The sequence below is a fragment of the Stenella coeruleoalba genome (genome assembly GCF_951394435.1).
Source record: "Stenella coeruleoalba genome assembly, chromosome: 15".
Classification (NCBI taxonomy): Eukaryota; Metazoa; Chordata; class Mammalia; order Artiodactyla; family Delphinidae; genus Stenella; species Stenella coeruleoalba.
The window spans coordinates 83,656,874-83,677,861 of record NC_137161.1 but is presented as its reverse complement, the minus strand read 5'-3'; the positions used below and the strand labels follow the sequence as shown (position 1 = coordinate 83,677,861).

General features: G+C 50.7%; 1 protein-coding gene across 2 annotated transcripts; it reads right to left on the bottom strand.

The window, feature by feature from the left end:
* Positions 1 to 6,463: 6,463 nt before the first annotated feature.
* On the bottom strand, positions 6,464 to 20,079 carry INTS15 (integrator complex subunit 15). Of its 2 annotated transcripts, none has more exons than XM_079945202.1 (6): positions 19,564 to 20,079; positions 18,903 to 19,124; positions 16,712 to 16,877; positions 12,038 to 12,562; positions 11,204 to 11,243; positions 6,464 to 7,493 (listed from the first exon to the last, which is right to left on the bottom strand). In XM_079945202.1, the coding sequence occupies exons 1-6, from the start codon at positions 19,753 to 19,755 to the stop codon at positions 7,292 to 7,294; spliced, it is 1,347 nt and encodes a 448-aa protein (XP_079801328.1). In that variant the 5' UTR covers positions 19,756 to 20,079; the 3' UTR covers positions 6,464 to 7,291. The 2 variants fall into 2 exon arrangements, with proteins under 2 accessions (XP_079801328.1, XP_079801327.1); XM_079945201.1 differs by having other exon boundaries at positions 6,464 to 7,304; positions 19,564 to 19,898.
* Between the last annotated feature and the right edge of the window lie 909 nt (positions 20,080 to 20,988).

Genomic DNA, 20,988 nt, shown 5'->3' with positions numbered 1-20,988 from the left:
CTTTCTCTAGTTGCGGTGAGTGGGGGCTACTCTTCGTTGCGCTGCGCGGGCTTCTCATTGTGGTGGCTTCTCTGGTTGCGGAACACGGGATCTAGGCCCACGGGCTTCAGTAGTTGTGACACGTGGGCTCAGTAGTTGTGGCTCACAGGCTTAGTTGCTCTGTGGCATGTGGGATCTTCCCAAACCAGGGCTCGAACCTGCGTCCCCTGCATTGGCAGGCGATTCTTAACCACTGCGCCACCAGGGAAATCCCTGGCTCAAGTCTTAGAATTGGGTTTCATTAGGGTTCATTGGGTTCATGCGTTCATTTTCAGGCAATCACCACGGGGGCTGCAGAGCTCAGCTAGGCCAGGCCTGGGCCAGGGATGGAGCCAGGGACTCAGGGGTGAAGTGAGGATGCTATCAGTAGCAGGAAAAAAGGGGCAGAGTTTTGAATGGGCAGAAACAACAGAGATACATCATAACTAGAATATATTGTTATTTATTTATAGTGTGTTTACACAGCGGGGATCATAATATACATATTGACTTGCAACAACTTCTTTATTTTTGTGGCTTGCAGGATGTTAGTTCCCCGACCAGGTATTGAACCCCGGGCCACGACAGTGAAAGCGCCAAGTCCTAACCACTGGACCACCAGGGAACTCCCAACTTGCTCTTTAAACTAAATATATTTTGGACATCTTTCCATGTAGAACAAATACCTACCGAATTAGAAAAAATCCCTCTTAGAATCCAATTGCAAGGATATACCTTAATTTACTTAACCAGGCCCATACGGATGACTATCTAAGCTGTTTCTCATCTTTTGATACTGCAAACATGCTTGTACATGGAACTTAATTTAACTGTGAGAGTTCTTCTGTGAGATACAGCCCTACTTGTGGAATTGCTGGCCAAAGATATTTTATTTACTTTATTTTTTTTGGTCACACTGCACAGCACGAGGGATCTTAGTTCCCCGACCAGGGATCGAACCTGCACCTCCTGCAGTTGGAAGGATGGAGTCTTAACCACCGACGGCCAGGGAATTCCCGGAAACAGATATTTTAAATTTTGATAGATATTGCCCTGACAAAGTTGTACCAATTTAAACCATTACCAGCCAAGAATAAAAGTGCCTGTTTCCCAACCACTCTGCCACATCAAGGATACTTTCAGTTCCAAATTTCAGAAACAGTTAAAACTGGCTTAGAGAGGAAGACGCTATTATCTCATGTAACAAGAAGTGCAGTGGCGGGGGTTCTAGGGTTGGTCAATTTAGTGGCCCAAGGACACCTCAATGACCAAGAGGAGTCCCAAGAGGACTGCAAGATGCCTATGTCCTAAGAATAGAGGTGCCATATCCTCGACGACAGTGTCCAACCAACACCAAAACGGCTGTGTCCCCATTTCTGGTCCCTTTGGGCTAGAGAACTTTCCAGAAAGCCATTCTCTCAGACCTGCCCCCACCCCGGCCAGAAACACATCCCCTGCCCATGACAAAACCAAATTCCGAGCAGAGGTGTGGAAGGACATGCCGGTTTAGACCAACCACAATTCATTCCAAGGGGGGGGCCCAGCTTCCACGGAGCAGGTGCCTGTCAAGTATTTGCCCCAACTGAGGTCCTTTAGGAGACAGATGGCTGGTAGATGGCTAATAATTCTGCCACATACACTTGCTAACCACACATTTTTTTTTAACAGCTGGCGATGTGATGGGTAAAAATGACCTCGCTTTAATTTGCATTTTAAAAAATTCTCAGTGATGTTGAACAGGATTTCGTAAGTTGAAGAAGGCATAGGTATCATTAAAATACTGTATTTTAAAGAAACTGGAAATTTTCTTTTCTGTGTGGTTATGCTACCGATTCGGATACCAAGTTAATTTCACCTGCTTCAGTTTGCTTTGTGTTTCTGTCTGATTTAATGAAGTTAAACATTTACATGGTCCCAAAGTCAAAACTACAAAACAAGGTACATTCAGCAGCCTCGTTTCCATTCCTATCACTTCACTCTGCTGCTCCCCCTTCCCCTAAGCTACTATTTTATTAGTTTTTCCTTTATCCTTCCTTCATTTCAATTTATATTTCCCCACCTCCTTCCTTTTGCAAAAGGTAGCACACTAGACACACTTTTCTGGGCCTTGCTTTTTTCTTTTAACTTAATAAATCCTAGCAGTCACTCCCTGGCAGAATACCTTAAAAACAAAATCCAAAAAACAGTAGCATAATACTCTTCCATGTGGATAAAAAAACATGTTGATAGACTCACAGGAAGTTTTTGATCTTTTGCTATTACACGTAATGCTGCAATGAAACGACCTGTGTGTGTATTATTGCCTATTTTTGCCATTGGAACTAAAAGGAGGTTCCTGGGTCAAAGGGCAAACACATATATAATTCTGCTAAATATTGCCAGGTTTCTTTCCAAAGGGGTTACACCATTTTGCAGCCCCACCAGCTCCACTGAATTCAGTAGGTGATCCTACTTTTCATTTCTTGAAGTTCTAGCCAGCTTTTTTTTTTTAATCTGCTAGGTAATTCACAATTTCTTTTTCCCTGGAGATAGTGTCACATTCATCTTTTATTCCTTTAAACATGACTGTTTTAGTCCGACTCTGACAACTGTGACACTGGAAGACTTTCTGCTGCTTCCCACTCTTGGCACCGGGTTCACTTCTCATTGTTTATCAGCCGTTCTCCTTGGACAGTCATTTGTGGGCTGAGCCTAGGATGAATGACTTTCCTCCAGAGGATGTGTGTTTGCTCCTGCCAGGTACCCGGGAGGACTACAAGTCTAGGACCCCCACGGACTGAGGTCACAGTGGGATGTGCCCTGGGGTAACCAGTGCTGTCAACCAGGGTGAGGACCCACCCCTGTCCCTCACTTCTCAGGAACCAGACTTTCCTTTGGTTTTTCTCAGGCTCTGCTCAGCACCAGGGAAACCTTCCATGCTGTCTTCTGTTCTTACTGAAGGTACAGCCCTGGGGGTTCCAGCAAAATGGAGAGAGGGTCTCCTAGTAGACCGCCACTTTGAGCCCTTAACCCTTGAGGCCCTCAGGGCAAAAGTGTCTTAGCGCACCTTACCTGCTTTCCCTTGGCACCTGACCTGCACGTTCTTTGCAACCTGAGGGCTCATCAATAGACTTCTGTATTTTATCCAGCATTTTAATTTAAAGTAAAAGGGTTGGTCTGAAAAATCTAGCCCATCACTACCAGAAATCGAAGTCCTAAAATTCCTTTAAAAAATTATCTTTTAATTAGACAAGTAACATGTGAATACATCATCCTTATAAAAATATTAAACATGTGCAGTACTGGCTAGGACATATACCAGACGCTGGCTTCTCTTACTTATAGTAGTCAGGGGCTGATTCAAGTCTTGTCTTTCATTATGACTCAGAATATTTTGTTTGTTTGTTTATGGCTACGTTGGGTCTCCGTTGCTGCACGCGGGCTTTCTCTAGTTGCGGTGAGCGGGGGCTACTCTTCCTTGTGGTGCGCAGGCTTCTCATTGCGGTGACTTCTCTTGTTGTGGAGCATAGGCTGTAGGCGTGTGAGCTTCAGTAGTTTTGGCACGTGGCCTCAGTAGTTGTGGCTCGTGGGCTCTAGAGCGCAGGCTCAGTAGTTGTGGCGCACGGGCTTAGTTGCTCCGCGGCATGTGGGATCTTCCCAGACCAGGGCTGGAACCCGTGTCCCCTGCACTGGCAGGCAGATTCTTAACTACTGCGCCACCATGGAAGTCCCCAGACTATTTTTTTTAATTAAGAATTAAAAAATAAAATGAAACTTTAAAACTGTACAGAGAAGGAAAGGTCTCCTTTGGCCGTCACCCCATTTCTAGTACCCCCCCGAGGTTTCCGCTGTTGGTGTATACCATTTTTAAACACATGTACACACACATCCACGTATACCTGTGGGAAAGCTGCAGTGTCACCTTGTCTTTTAATTTGTCACATACATGGCTTTAGGCATTACACTCTTCATAATGCTATCCAAGCTTTCACTTGGCAAATATTTCTCGAGGAACTTTCCGTATCAGGAGCCCAAGGGGCAGAAACAGGAAACCTCTGGGTCCAATCTGGCTTAAGACTTTGTCATGGTCAGCCCACATGGTATTTGGGGTTTTGGGGGGAGGCACTTGTTATCAAAGGATAACGACATATGGAGAAGTGCACAAACCTGTGGAACCAGCCTCTACTAGTCACGACCCAGCCTCCCCCACCATCTTGACTTCTAACAGCAGAGACTGGTTTCCAAATGTGGTTTTTAAATTAAGAAAACGCAACATGAAAAGTCGTATTTCCATCTTCCGTGAAAACTCAGAAGTCCTGGCAACATTCCCTTGGCCCAAGCGACCAGGTCTGGCAACGACCAGCTCTAGGTGTTCTCTAGTTTAGCGCGGAACCCGGTCCCCGCTGGGGTCTAATTCTGGAAGCTTCATCCCTTGACATCACCTGCCTGGTCCCTAGAGACGCCCAAGTTTACAGCACCTAGTCGCACAGTCCTCTATTGATGCCTATTTGAGGTGTGTCTGGATCTTCCTTACTAAAGAAATACTGCACCCAGCATTTCCATATACATGTGTATGTGTATATATACGTATACCTTTCTCTCCAAAGGAATCAAAAACATGTTCACAGGAAACCTTGTACACAAATGTTCATAGCAGCAATATTCATAAGAGCCAAAGGGTTCAAATGTCCATCAACTAATAAATGGATAAACAAAATGTGGTCCATCCATACAATGGAATATTATTTGGCCACAGAAAGTAATCAAGAACTGACACTTTACAGTACGGATGAACTTTGAACACATTATGTTAACTGAAATATGCCAGTCACAAAAGAACGTATACCGTAGGATTCCATTTATATGAAACGTCCAGAAAAGGCAAATCTATGAAGACAGAAAGTAGACTAGTTGTTGCCAAGTGCTGGGACGAGGGGGTCAGTGACTGGTAATCGTTGCAGGGCTTCTTTTTCGGATGGTGAAATGTCCTAAGACAGATAGTGGTGACGGTTGCACAGCTCTGTAAATAAACTGAAAACCACTGAATTGTACCCTTTAAATTAGTGAACTGGGTATTATCTACCCATAAAACCGTTACTTAGAAAACAGACAATACAGCCCTGAACACCCTTGTACATCTCTTTCTAGTATTGCTGGACCACAGAATCATCTTATCTTCTAATTTCTCCAGAGCAGCTCAACTGATTCACTCTACCACAAACCGCAATCCTTCTCTCCCCACATCTTTAGCGACACTTTCTATGGCATTTCACTTTAATTTATATTTCCCTGGTTACCACTTTTAGAATCCTTTCTTATTTATTGGCCATTTGTATTTTCTCTTCTATGAATTTTCTGTTTATGTCCTTCACTCAGTTTTAAAATTGGAATGTCCTTGGATTAATGTGTAGTTTCTTTATACACTCTGGGTAGATACACTTTATTTCATATGTTGCCTAGTATTTTCTCACATGTCAGTTTTTAATGGATGTAAAACACTTAGCAAGCGCCCGCACATAACAGCCTAACAGGAGGGCCATCGTTTTTAATATGCTGACTTAACTGACCACATTCTGCTAAAAATACCACAAAGGAAGTCTGTGGCTCTAGTGGCTTTATTTCCTACATTTTACCCTTCTTTTTATTTTTATTTTGGCAAAAACCACCTCGGGTCTGAGAGGAGCTAAGACTATCTAGCCCTGGACACGGATGGTGACAACCACCTTCCGAGACAGAGCCAGGTTTAGAGACCCTCTCCAGCCAGGAAGCAGTGTGAGAGCTCCTTTTCCACCCTTTGCAGAAACACTTGGTACCAGAGTTGAACATGAAGAACCAGCAAGTGCTACTCTCCTTAGTTCCGTGGATGAGTCCCACCAAGAGAGATGGAAGCAGAGACTTGACTTTGGCTCCTGCCCTGACATCAGCAGATTTATACAGGCAACAGGAAACACAGGGACAATGAAATCAAACTCAAAGAAAAGGTAATTTCCTCTCTAGTTCACGGCTCTCAAAAGCAACCTAAAAGCAGGGTCCTGATAGGCGTCACTTGCAGGCTGGTTCCTACACACCGGCTGGGGCAGCGGTGAGCACTCCCGGGGCCCACGGAAGACCACGAGCTCGTGTCCCTGAGAAAGCACCCTGGTCACGGACCCTGGAGGCCAAGTATGGCGCTCTCTCTCTCTCTCTCTCTCTCTCTCTCTCTCTCTCTCTCTCTCTCTCGTCTGGTCTTCCAGGGCACGGACTTCAGCAGCAGCAGGGTAAACAACGGCAAGGTTACATTTTACCCCGAGTTAATCTTGGTCCTCCACGCTCACTGTTTGCTGTAGCCGCCTCTCGTTCCTCACGCTCAGCCTAGGGGAGCCCAGCCATGGGGTTACTGGTTATCTTTCCTTCCTCCCCAAACCAATAAGTGAGAACTCCGAGCAGATACCTTCCAACCGCGTGCTGGAGAAAACTCCTGAGGCCTGAGTTTTGTTCCTGAAGGAAGAAAGGAACCGTAACTGAAGCAGACAGACCCTGGGTGCCCTGCACAGGGTGCGGGGAGCGCCTGCAGCGTTTCTGCCAAAAGGAGCGCCTACAATTGTATCCAATCTTCTCACCAGGATCGCGGCGGACTGGGGAGGACATCTCCGAGGCTCACAGCTACTAAGTTTTTAAAATACAGGCCATAAAGTCTATAAAACTGTTTAGAAAAAATTTATTTGAACATATGGAAGGAAAACTTAGAGACCCCAATAAAACAGAGATGTTCCTTTCCCTACTGATGGGGGCCACGCTCACAGGTTCCCCCGACCCGTGGGGACCAAGTGCTGGGTGAGAGCTTGCCATGCCGGCGGTTCAGCCTTGCGCTCCCGGAGCCATGGGAGTGCCTTGTGCTCCTGGCGGGACACAGCCCGTCCACAAGGAGGGAGGCCAGACACGTGGACTCGCACACGCTGCTCCTCCACCAGTGCTCCGACGGCACAGGCTCAGGGCATGTGTCCGCAGTGACACCCCAGACCACAGGTTCACAGCCCTGGCAGCTTTTAAAGATGCCCGCATCGCTCCGCAGAGGGCTGGACGTTTCCTTACATCGATCCCATCTGGACTTTTACGAATGAGACGGGTAGGAGGTGCCTGGACGGCGACGTCGCAGAACTTCCGCACCGACCCGGTTCTGTGGTTCTGCAGCGAGGAGGGGCCGCCCGGCTGCCCCCCGAGCCCTCTCCTATGGATCGGTCGTCCTTTCCTGGGAAGGCTTCCTCCAACCAGGCATGGAAGGCACGGTGCCACTCAGCGGTTCGCGGGGGCCAGCCTAGCGGATGGGCCTGAACGGGAAGGTCATGCCTGAGATGAAGGTGTGCCCGGGGTGCGTGGGCAGGGCAGGGTGGGCGGCAGGGTGGGCCGGCACAGCCCCGTAGCCCAGCGGGGGTGTGTGGATGTGAGGGTAGAACCCGGGAGGGAGCGCCGCGTGCGGCGACTGCGGCACGGGGCCCGAGATCACCAGCTGGAGAAGGCTGCAAACACAAGGAGAAGGGTTAGGATGCCAACGGTGCCAATGGTGGCATCCGCCCAACCCGTGGCGCTATGGGTGGGGGGCAGGCTAGGCTGCCGTGGTGGTCCTTGCTCCTGTGCCGGAACAGACACCAAGTTTCCAGGGAGGCTGGAGGGTGGCTCACGGCTGGGTAGCAGGATGGGGGTGACCTGGAGGCAGCGGGATGTATTGACAGACTGGGGCCTGGAGAGGCGAGGGGCCGTGGTGGGCAAAGCCGGGATCCTGCCGGCAGCGATGGGGAGGGAGGGAGGGGGCCTGTAGTCCACAGAAGCTCCGACACAGCCTTGGCCTCTGTGGCTTGGGGACCATGCAGGTGTGCACTGGTGTCAGCCTCACCTGTCCACACCTTCGGGGGCTGTGACTGAGGCGCCACAGCAAACAGGACAGAGGACCACGCTTCTGCAAGTCACTCCTAGTGACCGAGTCCTAACTGAACTCCAAGCAAAGCCACACAGAAGGTGGCTTTTCACATGACCCTGACGTCCGGAGTCCTCAGGAATGGCCCCGGCCTGGACCAGCCCTCACCCACTCAGGGCCCCCTCCTGCCCCACTCCCCTCCCCAAGCCCCTCCCACCCTGGCCTGCGCTCCACTCTCTGTGGTTCAGCACTTCAACAGCCTCTGCCTCCAGGAAGTCCTCCCTGCTCCTGAATTCAATGTCGCCTCCTATGCTGGTCCCTTCTGAGACCCCCTGAAGAGCTTCCTCTCATTAGTCTCATCCTATCTAATGCCACCCTCCCCTCTCAGCACGATCAGCAGAGCGTCCTAACTTTCTCTCCACCTCCAGCTTGTCCGGACTCAGCCTGAAATAACCAACTCCCCCGGTTACGCCCCTTCAGGACAGAGGGCCCCTCCCCAGCCCTGCCCTCCCCCGGGATCCCCTGGCCTCTGTGCTTTGCTCTCCCAGCCTCACCCAGGGCCGTGGCTCCGGCTGGGTCCTGTCTCTCGAGTGTGTACACTGTCCCTCCACATCACCAAACCCCGCCTGCCAGGTCCCGTTCTTGCCCACCACTTGCCCCTCAGCTTCCCGGTCCCACGAGGCCACACCTTCCCTGCATGCTGTCCTGCTTGGCCCAGCGAAAGCCCACCCCGACGGGCCACTTCACCCTTGGGTGACTGACTACGGTTGGCTGCTTCCTGGAGCTCTGAGATGAAGCGGGGGGCGGGCCTAGGTCTTTGGCAGAGTGACCCTCACTCTCTCCCACCCACCAAGTACAAAGTCTGGTACCCTGGGCCCCCAGGAGGGGCTCAGGCAGTAAACCCAGGTGTGAAGAAATCTGGTGCCTTTTAGTGGCTTGAAGCTCTTCTGACTCTCTTCACTACGTTTTAATAACTACTACGGTTTAATAACTCTGGGTAAGAAATTCAAGGAAACTAAGCAAACAAATCAGTAAGTCTAAGGAGGGAATACACTGCGGAGGCAAAAGGTAGGTCACATGCTCGTTTGAACCTGCACACCCTGCCACAGAGAGAAGGGGTTTCAGGAAGTTTCTGGTCTAGTCCAGAAGACAATTAACACAAAAGGAACAATCAGAAATCAAAGAGGTAGTCCAAGCGACTGTGGGCCACTCTTTCCCCATGTCAGTGTCAGGCTGCCCCCGGGGGACTGGGGCCCAGGGCTGTATGTCGGAGCGACTGTGGGCCACTCTTTCCCCATGTCAGTGTCAGGCTGCCCCCGGGGGACTGGGGCCCAGGGCTGTATGTCGGAGCAGCAGCTACAGGCCCCTGGGGGGGGGGGGGGTCCCTCGGGGCTGTTAGAAGTTCCAGAGGATTCCCACGGGGACCCCTAGTTGTAACACTGAGATGATAAACGATTCATTCCCTATCACATTTTAATGCCCTGAAAACATTAAACATTACATAAAAGCTGTGCACAAAGAAGGAAAAGGTTGCAAAGGGATTAGTGCGAGGAGGTGAAGGGGTGCCGCGTGCACTGGCGATGTCCTCAGACGCAGGAGACTTTCTTGGAGGGAAGAAAGGAAAGAAGAAAGGGACGGAGGGAGGGAGACAAAGGAACAGTGTGGGCTCCCGAGGGCGAGGTGGCCTCTGGACAAGCTGTCCACCCTGCCGATGTCACTTCTCAAGGTGGACCGTTTTGTTGCTCCAGAAACCCCCGTTTAACCACCCAGATGCCTGCCTGGAGCTACCTGCCCCTTAGGGCCCAACGCCAAGCTCCCGGCCCTCTGGCCGCAGCTCCTCTCCTGTCAGCCCGGGAAGTAGCATCTGGCCCATCTTCTGGCCTCAAATTAAGCCTTTGCTCAGCCTGCCACACCTGCCCCACTGCCGGGCCCCGGCAGGGCTGGTGGGTCAGGCCCTGGGCGGCTGGGAGCACACACGGTGCCGAGGGGCCCAGTGCGCTTGCTCACCCTCTGTCCGCACTGCCTGCCAACGTCAGCCCTGGAGCCCCACTATCCACCTTAAAAACCAGTGCGACCCTCTGAAGAAAGAACTTGGCTGTTTTCATTCCTGTAAACCGTGCCCAGGTGCACACAGCAGGCAGCAGGGCAGTTCTGCCTTCAAGGATAAACATCTCCTCACACGGGTGGCCACAATTACTGTTTTTAGTGGACACATAATGTTCCATCCTTCTGATGTATCACTACCAACTTACTAAGTATCCCCAAGCTATGGGATGGTTAGCTTGTTTCTGACTTTTTGCTACTAGGACTGCCTTTGCATGAAACATTTTTGTGCACATAGCTTTTTGCTTCTTAGCTTCAGTGAAATTAATTCGATTAAGAGAAACTCCTGTTACACAAATAACAGTAAAAGTTACAGTAGCTAACACTTCTTAGGTTATTTACATGTCAAGTACCATTCTAAGTGCTTTCTATGTTTTTACTCAATTAATCCTCACAAAACTCCTATGAGGGGAGCAGGGCGGGGGAGGCAGGGGGACCTGAGGCAGGTACTATTGTTTTCTTGATTTTATAGAGAAAACAGGGGTAGTGGGAACTTGCCCAAGGTCTTACAGATAGGAAGTAGTAAGGGTGGAATTCTCACCAGAAGCTGTTAGGACCACACAGTTCCTGCTTTTCACCACTATTACCACTGCTTCCCCCCACATTAGGACAATAACGACCACTTACGGAGAGACTCCCGTGTGCCGTGGACAAACAACTTTGCAAACACCACCTCATTTACACCTCACTACAACCCTGGGAGGCAGGTGAATTACGGTCCCCATTTTACAAGGGGGGAAACCAAGGCAAAAGAGTCAGCCCCGGCGTCACAGCAAACCACAGACAGAACCACGCTCAGAACCCGGTCTGTGCCACCCGAGACCAAGGCGCTGGCCTAACCGACACAGTACTTCCGTGAGGGCTGTGCGATCAATGTCGCCACAGCACATGCCATCACCACGACCCACACGCACGCTTAGTGAGCAGTAAAGGCCCCCGAGCTCGCTCCGGCTTCTCCCTTGACGCCCAGAACGACGGCCACTTTTCTTACCTCGCTGATGGACTCCCTGCTTGGGCCTCCTCTCCTGTGTCATGCTATCACAACCATTCCCCCACTTACTGTCAGGTTCTGGGGGGCCCCTTATTCTAGACGCTCTAGACCCTGCAAACCAGCTCTCCCCAAGAAGCCAGGACAAGGGGTCCGCCCTGCCTTGCACCCCACCACTCCCTCACCCACCCCCGCCCAGCTAGAAGTCTTGGGAGGATACTTACTTATTATGGGGCAGCCGGGAGCACAAGGTTCTCAGGTCATCTGAAATGAAGGAGACACAGAATTAAGGAACGGCCTGGAGATGACGAGGTGAGAGGTTTGCTGATGTTCAAGGATGCGAGCGAGACAGTAACAGTGCCTCATGCCCACCTTCCTAGCACCATTTAGAAGCGGGGCTCTCTTTTTCTTCCATTTTTGCTTTAACACACGCCCTCAACAGAAGACATCACTTAGGAAAGGGGGCAGCTCTACTGGTAATTTGTCAGATGGCTGGGAAAAGGCCCAGAGACAACAGATCAGACGCCCAAGGCTAAGAGCGAGATAAGAGGGAAACCCATCTCCAGGGACGACTGCATGGGCCTCAGGCAACGTCTATGAGCCAGCAGTCAAAGAGCAAACAGAAGTGTGTCATTAGCATCAGATCATTCTTCTGGGCGAGTTCAAGCACTGAAATGCAGAATTAAGGAGCCCTCTGAACAGGTGATGGGAATGGTTCCTGCACTTAAACAGGTGCATTTCATTGTACGTAAATTATGCTGCAATGCAAAAGAACTGCAGAAAAAGAAAAGATTCCCTAAGAGGAAGGAGATTAAGCCATTATTATCTGTGCTCTGGAGGCATCCCCAGGCCTGGGCAAAACAGCCAGGAGACACCCAGATGCCAGGGCCACAGGATTCTACCTGGGCACGTCCTGCAACTTCCGCCCACCCACCCTGCGTTCACTGAGAGGAAAGAAGTCCTAAAAGCGGAAAACAGCCCTTGTCCAGGAGCCCCGATTTTCCTTCCGGCGGGTGGTGGTGACCCACCCCCGGGAGGCCTGGGCAGGCGTCACCCACCTCTCGTGCACAGCAGGGCTCCAGAGGCCATGGCCACCTGCAGAGCCTGTGCCAGCCGGTCCAGGGAGAGCTCGATCTCCTGGGAGGCGTTGAGGGGGTTCAGTTCATCCGCCAATCTGTTGATCTCCTCCACCAGCGGGACCATGTGGTCAAACAGGATGAGCCCCAGGCGGCCGTACAGGTTCTTCTCAGTCAAGTGCACCTGGAGCATCATGAGGACCTGCAGGACGCTGAGGTGGAGCTTTGAGTACAAGAGGTGGGAATCTCTGTCCGTCCCCCCCGAGTCCTTGGTGACTTTGGCAGTGACGGGGCCATTGGCTAAGGGGGGCTTCTTCTTCCTTTTATAAGCCAGAGGGGCCTTCACACACCAGCGGATCAATCCAGTGAGCGGGGTGAGCTCTAAAAATCCTATTGGGAGATTGGCTGCGATTGGAGTATTTAAAAAAGTGATGAGAATCAACCTCGGGTCCTCAAAAATCCAGTTGACAATCATCTCAAGCAAGTCCAACGGTGGGATGAGATCGTCTGCAAAACAAAGTCAGAAGGGTCTTCAGCCCCACGGACAGGAGACAGGGACAGACAGACCTTCAAGCTCACAGTACTCATCACCCGACATCCGGACGACGTACCTCTGTCCTCACCTACCCTCTGTCTCCTTTCCTGGAACGTCCCCTCCGAGAGGGCTGGGCTCTCATCCGACTTAGGAAGGCCTGGCCATGGTTGGGCTCAACACATTAAACCAACAATTCCCTAGAACTCCATGATGCCTTGTGATCCTGTGATCAATTTAAATAGAAGTCCACTATCTATGTCCAGAACTACCGCCACCACACTTCATCCCTTCCCTTGTGAGTAGGTTTCATCCCTGTGTTTGGTGTCCCCTCAGTGGTACGATGACAGCTACGGGGGCCGTCAGGGAGCAGCTCAAAGTCCAGACAACGATCTGTCCGCTGCCAGGAGCCATCCCAGCCCCAAACCTGGAACCTCTAAGCAAGGCCTGGCCTCCTGTGAGTCCTGAGATCTAGTACATTCTATGGCAAGACAGAGAACAGTAACTTTAAAGACAAAAGTTGATATTTATTCTGAGTTTATGACGTGCCAGGCACCGGGCTAAGTCCTACCACAGATGAACTCACTTAATCCTCAAACAAACCATCTATTATATAGAGGATGAGGAAACTGAGGCACAGAGATGTTAAATCATTTTCTCCAGACTCATTAAAACTACGTGGTGGGCCCAGACCCGACCCCAGGTGGCCCAGCTCTTACCACTAGGCTACACCGCCCATCCTGGGGTCAGCGGACACTGCCGTTAGGCTGTGTGTGCGTGGGAGCGGGTCCCCAGCCTCCTGCCTCTGGGGCTGTGCACACCTCAGCTCATGAAGCTGGGGATGACGGAGCCCCTTCCGGGCTGCTGAGGTCCAGAGCCAAGCATGAGAAGAGAGACTGAGGGGCAGAGCGAGCCCCGTGTTGGTGTGAAGTCTCCAACTGCTCTTCCTCAGGAGACACCGGCCTTTCCCCTGGGACTATCTACTGCTTGGGGGCTGACCCACGCCCTTCCCTTCTGCTACAAAATGACGGTGACAAGAGGGAGTTGTCGTCTATGACCTTTACTTGGCAAAATAAACAGTGGTGACCCTGTGTCCGGCCCCTTGACTCCCCGAAACGTTTCTGTCTGGGACACGCCAGTCTCAGGCCCGCTCCTCCAGCAACCCAGCCCCTCCCCCGTCCCACACACGTCTAGCTGGGGCATCTCCGGAGCCTGAAGGTGGCATATGCACACATGCTGTGTACACGTGTGCTCGGTGAGTACACGTGAGCGTGTGTACTTGCGTGAATAATCTCCACAACCTTCGTATGCAGAGACCCAGGTTCCCTGTGACAATGGGGCAAGAGGGTGTTCTGTTCGGTTAGGTAAGCCCCTTCCGTTTCACAGCTTCGGAGGCACAGACGCCCGTCAGCCACAGTACCAAGAGCAGCGGCAAGCACCTGCTGCCAGCGGACTCAGGCCCACCCTCTGGGCCACCACCATGGAGCCAGGGATGTCCGTATCTCCAACCTCATCCAATTGTACATATAAATACATGGCTCTCTCTCTGTCAATCCTACCTCGACAGAGTGGTTTAAAAAAAAGACTTGACATGTCAGACTGGCAAACTGGCTTAAGAGAAAAATACCACGTCTCATGTCCATCCGAGAACGTTAGTGGTATTTTCTGAACATTATTTCCTTCTCCATATGTTAATGAATCCATTCCCAATGTTAAGGCCAATTTCTGTCCTTGTCGCCCTGGAATAACCGATGACTTGAAAGAGCAACTACGATGCTGCAAATCCTTCCTATGGGAACACAAAAGGCCTAAGCACCGTGCCTAGCTATCAAGAGCTCTCGAGAAGCCTCTTAGGAGAGCGCCAGGGAAGACTCCACCCCAGCAGCGGGGCGCCCACAAGCCCTGCCACCCATCCCAGCGAGCGGCACGCAGCGACGAAAGCCAAGTATGCAATTACACGCGGGTGTGATACGCACTTAAACGTTCACGGTAGGTCCGTGCGAACTTTCTCAAGAGAACTCAAAAGTCTAACGGCAAGGAAGAGAGTTACAAATAAAAGGAGAATCAAATACAATCAGGGTGCTGGCAGGAGACCAATGCTGGACTGAACAAAAGTGGAGAATACTGCTAAGGCTTTCCAGCAGCTGGGTTAGCTATTAGACCAGGAGAAGAAAGAGGCTACCTGCCAGCCCTCTGAGCGGCCAGAGCTGAGGGCAGAGGAGGAACCTGAACTAGAACAGCGGGCTTCGGGTCTGCCTCTGCAGAGAAAGTTGTTCACGAGGGCGAGGCCTGTACCTTCCCCAGATGCAAAGCGAGGGCAGCAGCCCTAGCCAGGGGCCGCGAGGGCTGTGGGGGTCATTCAAGGACACAGATGTAGAAGGACTCAGTGTTTGTCAATCCATGTTCCTTGGAACCCACTCCTGGGGGAGGAAGGTGGGCAGCAGGGCCCAGTGGGTGGGGTCTGAGACCCCTGCCACAATTCAACCAGAGCTGGTCAACTTCTCTTGGTTTTCTTTATGGGGGGGTCCAGAGGGCTCTGCTGCTGGACAGGGACAACGGCCGTGGGCTTCTCCCAGCTGAAGTCAAATGCCATCTAATGGCCTCCCTGAGGCCCTCTCCTGGTACCTTGCTAAGGAAGTCTCAGAACATCACCCACAGGCCAACAGACACGCTTGCCTCCCGGCGCAAGAAGGACACATCACGGCCTGGGTAATATTGTTGCCACAAATGTTTAACTTGAACCTTTCATAAGGAAACAGACAAAACTAAATTGAGGGACATTTTGCAAAACAACAGGCCTGAGCTCTCAAAAAATGTCAATATCATAGAGATTTTTTTAAAGGCTGGGAACTGTTTTATTTTTGTTTTTAACATCTTTATTGGAGTATAATTGCTTTACAATGGTGTGTTAGTTTCTGCTGTATAACAAAGTGAATCAGCTGTATGTATACACATATCCCCATATCTCCTCCCTCTTGCATCTCCCTCCCACCCTCCCTGTCCCACCCCTCTAGGTGGTCACAAAGCACGGAGCTGATATCCCTGTGCTATGCGGCTGCTTCCCACTGGCTATCTGTTTTACATTTGGTAGTGCATATACGTCCATGCCACTCTCTCACTTCGTCCCAGCTTCCCCTTCCCCCTCCCCGTGTCCTCAATTCCATTCTCTATGTCTGTGTGGGAACTATTTTAAAAGGACCAAAGTGACGTAACAACCATGTATGAGCCTTGACTGGATCCCGAATTCTCCTGGTCCCTCAAAAGGGGGGAAAAAGGCTATAAAAGACATTATTGAGACGATCAAGGAAATCTGAACAACGGCTAAATATATGCGATAAAAGTATTCTGTCAGTATTTAATTTCTTACATGTGATAATGGTATCATGTTTGTGTAAGGGAATGTTCTTGTTCTTAGATACACATTTAAGTACTTGGTACCTGACACTGGCAACAAGCTCAAGGGTTCAGGAAAAAAATACTTGTGAGTGTGTATGTGGAGAGAAGGGGAAAGAAAGAGAGAGCAAAAGGAAAAGAGAAAAAAAAGAATATATGGCAAATGTTAATAACTGGTGAACCTCGGTAAGAGATACACAAACCTTTGTTGTAACATTCTTGCAGCTTTCCTGAAGTTTTGCAATTTTTCAAAATAAAAAGTCGGGAATAAAAAAGCAAGGCATGGGGACTTGCCCGGTGGCCCACTGGTTAGGATGCTGTGCTTCCAATGCAGGGACCACAGGTTCAGTCCCTGCTTGGGGAACTAAGACCACACATGCTGAGTGGTGTGTTCGACAAAAAAAAAACAAAAACAAAAAAACAAAAAAAAAACAGGTCATGTCTGGGGAGAAGGCCACATCTGTCCCAGACACCAGACCCTTCCTTATTAGCTGTCTGCCACCCGGACCATTCTGAGTCAGGCAAATGGGACTCACTAAGGAAAGTTCCCTGTTAGCAAATTCCAGAGGTGCAGGTGGCCCATCCCTTTAGCTTTCAGCCTGAAATAAAATACACATTTCAGAGAGAGAGGAAAAAAAAAAAAAGGCCATCCGCTGGCTGGGTGTTCAGTGCAAATACAACTAGCAATCGGCCGAAGCCTCCTTAAGGGTAACAATCTGCTTAAAGTTTACCTGACGACAGGTCATACAGCGCAGTGACTGAGGTTATGAACTGGCAGCAGAAGCGAGGGCTGGCACTGAATATCTGCTTCAGCGTCTGAACGGATCCCGGCACCAGACAGCAGTAGTCATCCACGAGGGCCCTGGCTAACCGCACGCAGTAGACCACAGGCGTCCGCTGGAAAGAAGCCACAGTCCACGTAACTACAGGTGTCGTGAGCCAGGAGACTAGCAACTATGTACACGTGGTGAAGATCAGAACTGGCAGAACCCCTTCCAAGAGGGGAAGAAGACGTTAACAGCTTACTTTGAAGCAGAGATTGGCAAATGAAAGCCCACAGACCAAATCCACCCTGCCACCTCTTTCTGTAAATAGTTTTATTTAAACACAGCCCTGCTCATGTGTTTGCTATTGTCTCAGGCTGCTCCTGCACTACAAGGGCACAGCTGAGTAGGGGTGACAGAGGTCATATGACCCGAGGGACTTCCCTGGTGGTCCAGTGGCTAAGACTCCACGCTCCCAATACAGGGGGCCCGGGTTCGATCCCTGGTCAGGGAACCAGATCCTGCATGCCGCAACTAAAGATCCCGCACGTGGCAACAAAGATCCCGCATGCAGCAACTAAGACCCGGAGCAGCCAAATATTTTTTTTAAAAAAGAGAGAGATTATATGACCCGAAAAGCCTAAAATGTTTACTATCTTGCTCTTTACATGAAAGGCCTGCCGACCTTTGAAGTTTACTTCAGAAAACATCATTCCTGACTTCAAGTGAGGAAACGACAAGTTTTGTAACCCTACAGGTGAGACTCCAAAGGTAAAAATTACCAGTTGGTACCACTTTGATGTGACTTAGGAGAGTCTGTGAACTATCACATGATTTAGAGCAGTACTTTCTCAAATTTTCCTACAATCCTTTCCTATTACGGATTCCGTTAATATGTTTGAACCCTACATCACCACCCTCCCGTCTTTTTCCTTCCCACTCAGATGCCCATCTGTAGCCACATTTAACCATTGTTCAAGATGCTACAGTTTCAGGGCTACAACACAGCCTGCAGGGCAAACTGCAAGGAGGCATCAGGCCAGATTGTTCATTCACGCACCAAACCAGCCATCTCCACCCTTTTCTCTGGAGGAAGCTGCAGCCCTACACCCCAGTGTGGCAAACCCTGACCCAAGCCACAAGACCCTTTCCTGTTGTTAACATCTGCTTTCACTTTGCCAAAATGCCAGCGCAACAGCACCAGGAGAGATAAATGGAAAATTATATGATGAATTTCAAGATGCTAAACTTGACTTCATCAGGTTGTCAAGGGATAGAGGTAATCTTGACATTAAATACAACACACAAGATTTATTCAGGTGTCCCAGAAATCAGAATGGTGGCCATTAAGGTACAGATTCCCTTGAGATTTACCTGTGTATTACAAAGAACACAATATATTTTTACTAGCCAAATTTTAAAGATAAATAAGATCACAGGAAAAACTTTTAAATAAATTGAAAAAAACCCAAATGATGTCAAGTCCTTGGGAATGAAGCAGGTTTGAAAAACTGAATGTAGTAAATTTTGCTAGCTTAGCTGAGGATGTTAATCAAAAATTTGAGTTAATAATTACTCTAAGAGGATTATGAATTTTTCAACAACTCTGAGTAACGAAAAAGCAAAACAGAATAGATCTTCCAAAAAACTATCTAACACGAAGTCTACTATGAAAACACTTTTTTTTTTTTTTTAGATATTTAAAAACACTATAGAAGGCTCCTATGTCCATATCCATTAGAAGAGCCATCAGCTTTGAAATGGCACCCCGGAACAACTCCCATGTTTACTGATCTAACTGTATAAAAAACAAGCAAACATTGCCACAGTTTGACACAGTGACCTTAAAAAAAAAAAGAATCCAATCTTTGAGACTGCATGCATAGCTGTTTTCAAAATCCTACCTTATTGTTTTCAACTAAGAAAAATTAGTTTTCACTTATTCTGAAGATGGAGCCTTCATTTACCGTTACAAACTACTGTTTTCTCAAGAATGGTGATCACCTGTATATACAGGTGTGGGGTATCAGCATACAGGGCAGGAACATCAAGGAGATAACATATGGAAAAGACCTCTCTAGAAATCCAATTAAATTAAACTTCCTGACACGAAACACCTCTTCAGAGACTCTCAGAGATGCTATCTCTAGAGACGTACCTGGAGCCAGGAGGCTGCACATTCCAACACTGGGATTCGACACACAGCCACTGCCATGGAGACCAGCTTTCCCAACAAGCTCATTCGGCTGTCATCGGCTTTGTTCCCTTGGGGGCTGAAAAGGGATGAGAAAATAATCTGCCGGACAGAGTCCTTGGTTTGCTCCTGGAAATAACTGCACATGATTTCAAGAAGTTGGAGCTCCTGAAGTGAATTCAATCTCTGTAAAACAAATCCAGGAGAAGCGATGAGAAATTCGGCCTATTAATTTCACACAGTGAGAAAACAGAAAACACTGGTTTCACCAGGGAACTTTTCACCTCCCTAAAGCCCGGGTCCCACGGAGAACTCTCTACTGTTAATCTCGAGAAATACCATTCTACGTCATTATGCATCACCCTAGGGGGCTCAGGATGACCTACAGCGGTTTGAGATTCTCGGTAACAGGCCTTTAAAGTCTCTTCCTTTAACACCATTGAGACATGGTTGTCACAAGCCCCGCAAAACGGGCATTTTGGCTGCTGCTGAAGGAGCAAGGCCAAGGGTGAGGACGGAGCCCCCGATCCGAAGAGCGTTTGTGGTCTGGCCGACGCTTGTCACCGAGAAGGAAAAAGGAGCCGGAGTTTACTTATCGGGGACGCGGCAGCCGGACCCGGCGCACCTTGGGCTGCGCGCCGCGCTCCTTGGGCACCTGGAACACGAACTCCTCGAGCAGCTCCACAGGGCCCTTGTCCACGATGGGCAGCGGCGCGCTCTGCAGCTGGCTGCTGAAGTAGATGTCCAGGTGGTACAGCACCTCCTTGGCGGCGCTGAGCGCGTCGCGGCGCAGGAGCGAGTGGCGGATGTCGCTCATGGTGCCACCTCTGCGGCCGGGGCGCCGGGAGCGCGGCGGGACTTCCGCCCCGGGCCCCGCGGACGCGCCCGCCGCTGCCGAGACAAAGAGGCCGCGAGTCGGCCTCCGCCCGCCGACCCTGGGCCTGGGCCGTGGCGCCCGCCCGCTCCCCGCTCCCCGTTCGGGCCCGCTCAGGGGGCCACCGCCGCCGCCGGCGGCCAGCGGGCGCCCCGGGTGTGCGACTCCGGCGCCACCAAGAGCCCTGGGAACCCGATGCCGCGGAGTCGAAAGGCGGCAGATGCCGACCGCGGCAACGGCGGCCCGCAAGGGCCAAGCGCAGGCGGTGGCGAGGGCCCGCCCCCTGAGGGCGCCCCCTGGCGGCTCGGCCCGCGGGCGCGGAAGGGCCCCGCCCCTGAACCCCGCCCCTGGGCCCCGCGACCGCCGAGCGGGTCCCGAGCTGCCGAGCTGGGGGCCACATCCACCAGAGAACGCAATCTAGGTCTTGTGCGCGCCCCCCAGCCCCGCAAGGCCCCGCCCGGAGCTCCCCTTGCTTTCTCTGCGCGGCGTTCAAAGCCTACACATGTGATTTCATGGAGCTTTTCCAAGGATGGGGTGGTGGTGCAGGGCCGTGGCTCAGGCCCCAGCCGTTCATCTTTAACGCTATATCTAGTCTGAACTCGGGGCTGCGACGACAAATGATGCCTGCCTGCCTGCGAGTCCCTATTCCCCAGCCCCCTCCAGATGGGCCCCGCCTAGCCTGGGAGGGCCATAGGAATCATGTCTCCTGCGCCTGACCACTACGACCTCAAAACCCTCAGCACTTTCTGTGAATCTCTTTTCCTGCATTCATCTCTCTGCAATGAATGAACAGCGGGGCTAGCCTGGGATTTTAAAAACAGCAGAAATGACTTGAATGTGGCCACAAGAGGCCAGTGGAGGGCAGGCCAGAGGCCACAGGAATGAGCCTTCTGTAAAAGGTCCATTCTGGCCTGAGGGTGGGCCTAGGAGAGGATGCTGGGTGTGGTCAAGGAGATGAAAAAAGCCAAGGCCTTTCCCAGGGAAAGATGGAAAGGACATTAAAGAGGGTGCAGCTGAGACAACTTCGAGTCACAGAGACCCTCCTGCATATCAGGGGACACAGCCATAAGGCCCCTCCTGTCCAGGAGCCCAGTGGGAGACCAAGGTCAACTGGAACCTCTGGGAATTCACCTTTGAGCCCCTTGGCACCAGGACTTTAGAGATGCTCCACTCCAG

What these genes read in the sequence shown, in the direction of transcription:
- INTS15 (XM_079945202.1), bottom strand. Translation starts at nt 19,755, where the DNA reads ATGAGCGACATCCGCCACTCGCTCCTGCGCCGCGACGCGCTCAGCGCC. An exon ending in AGCGCGGCGCGCAGCCCAAG is followed by an intron (nt 19,125 to 19,563) that starts GTGCGCCGGGTC and finishes TTTGTTTTACAG; the next exon opens with AGATTGAATTCACTTCAGGA. An exon ending in GTGCAGCCTCCTGGCTCCAG is followed by an intron (nt 16,878 to 18,902) that starts GTACGTCTCTAG and finishes GCTTCTTTCCAG; the next exon opens with CGGACGCCTGTGGTCTACTG.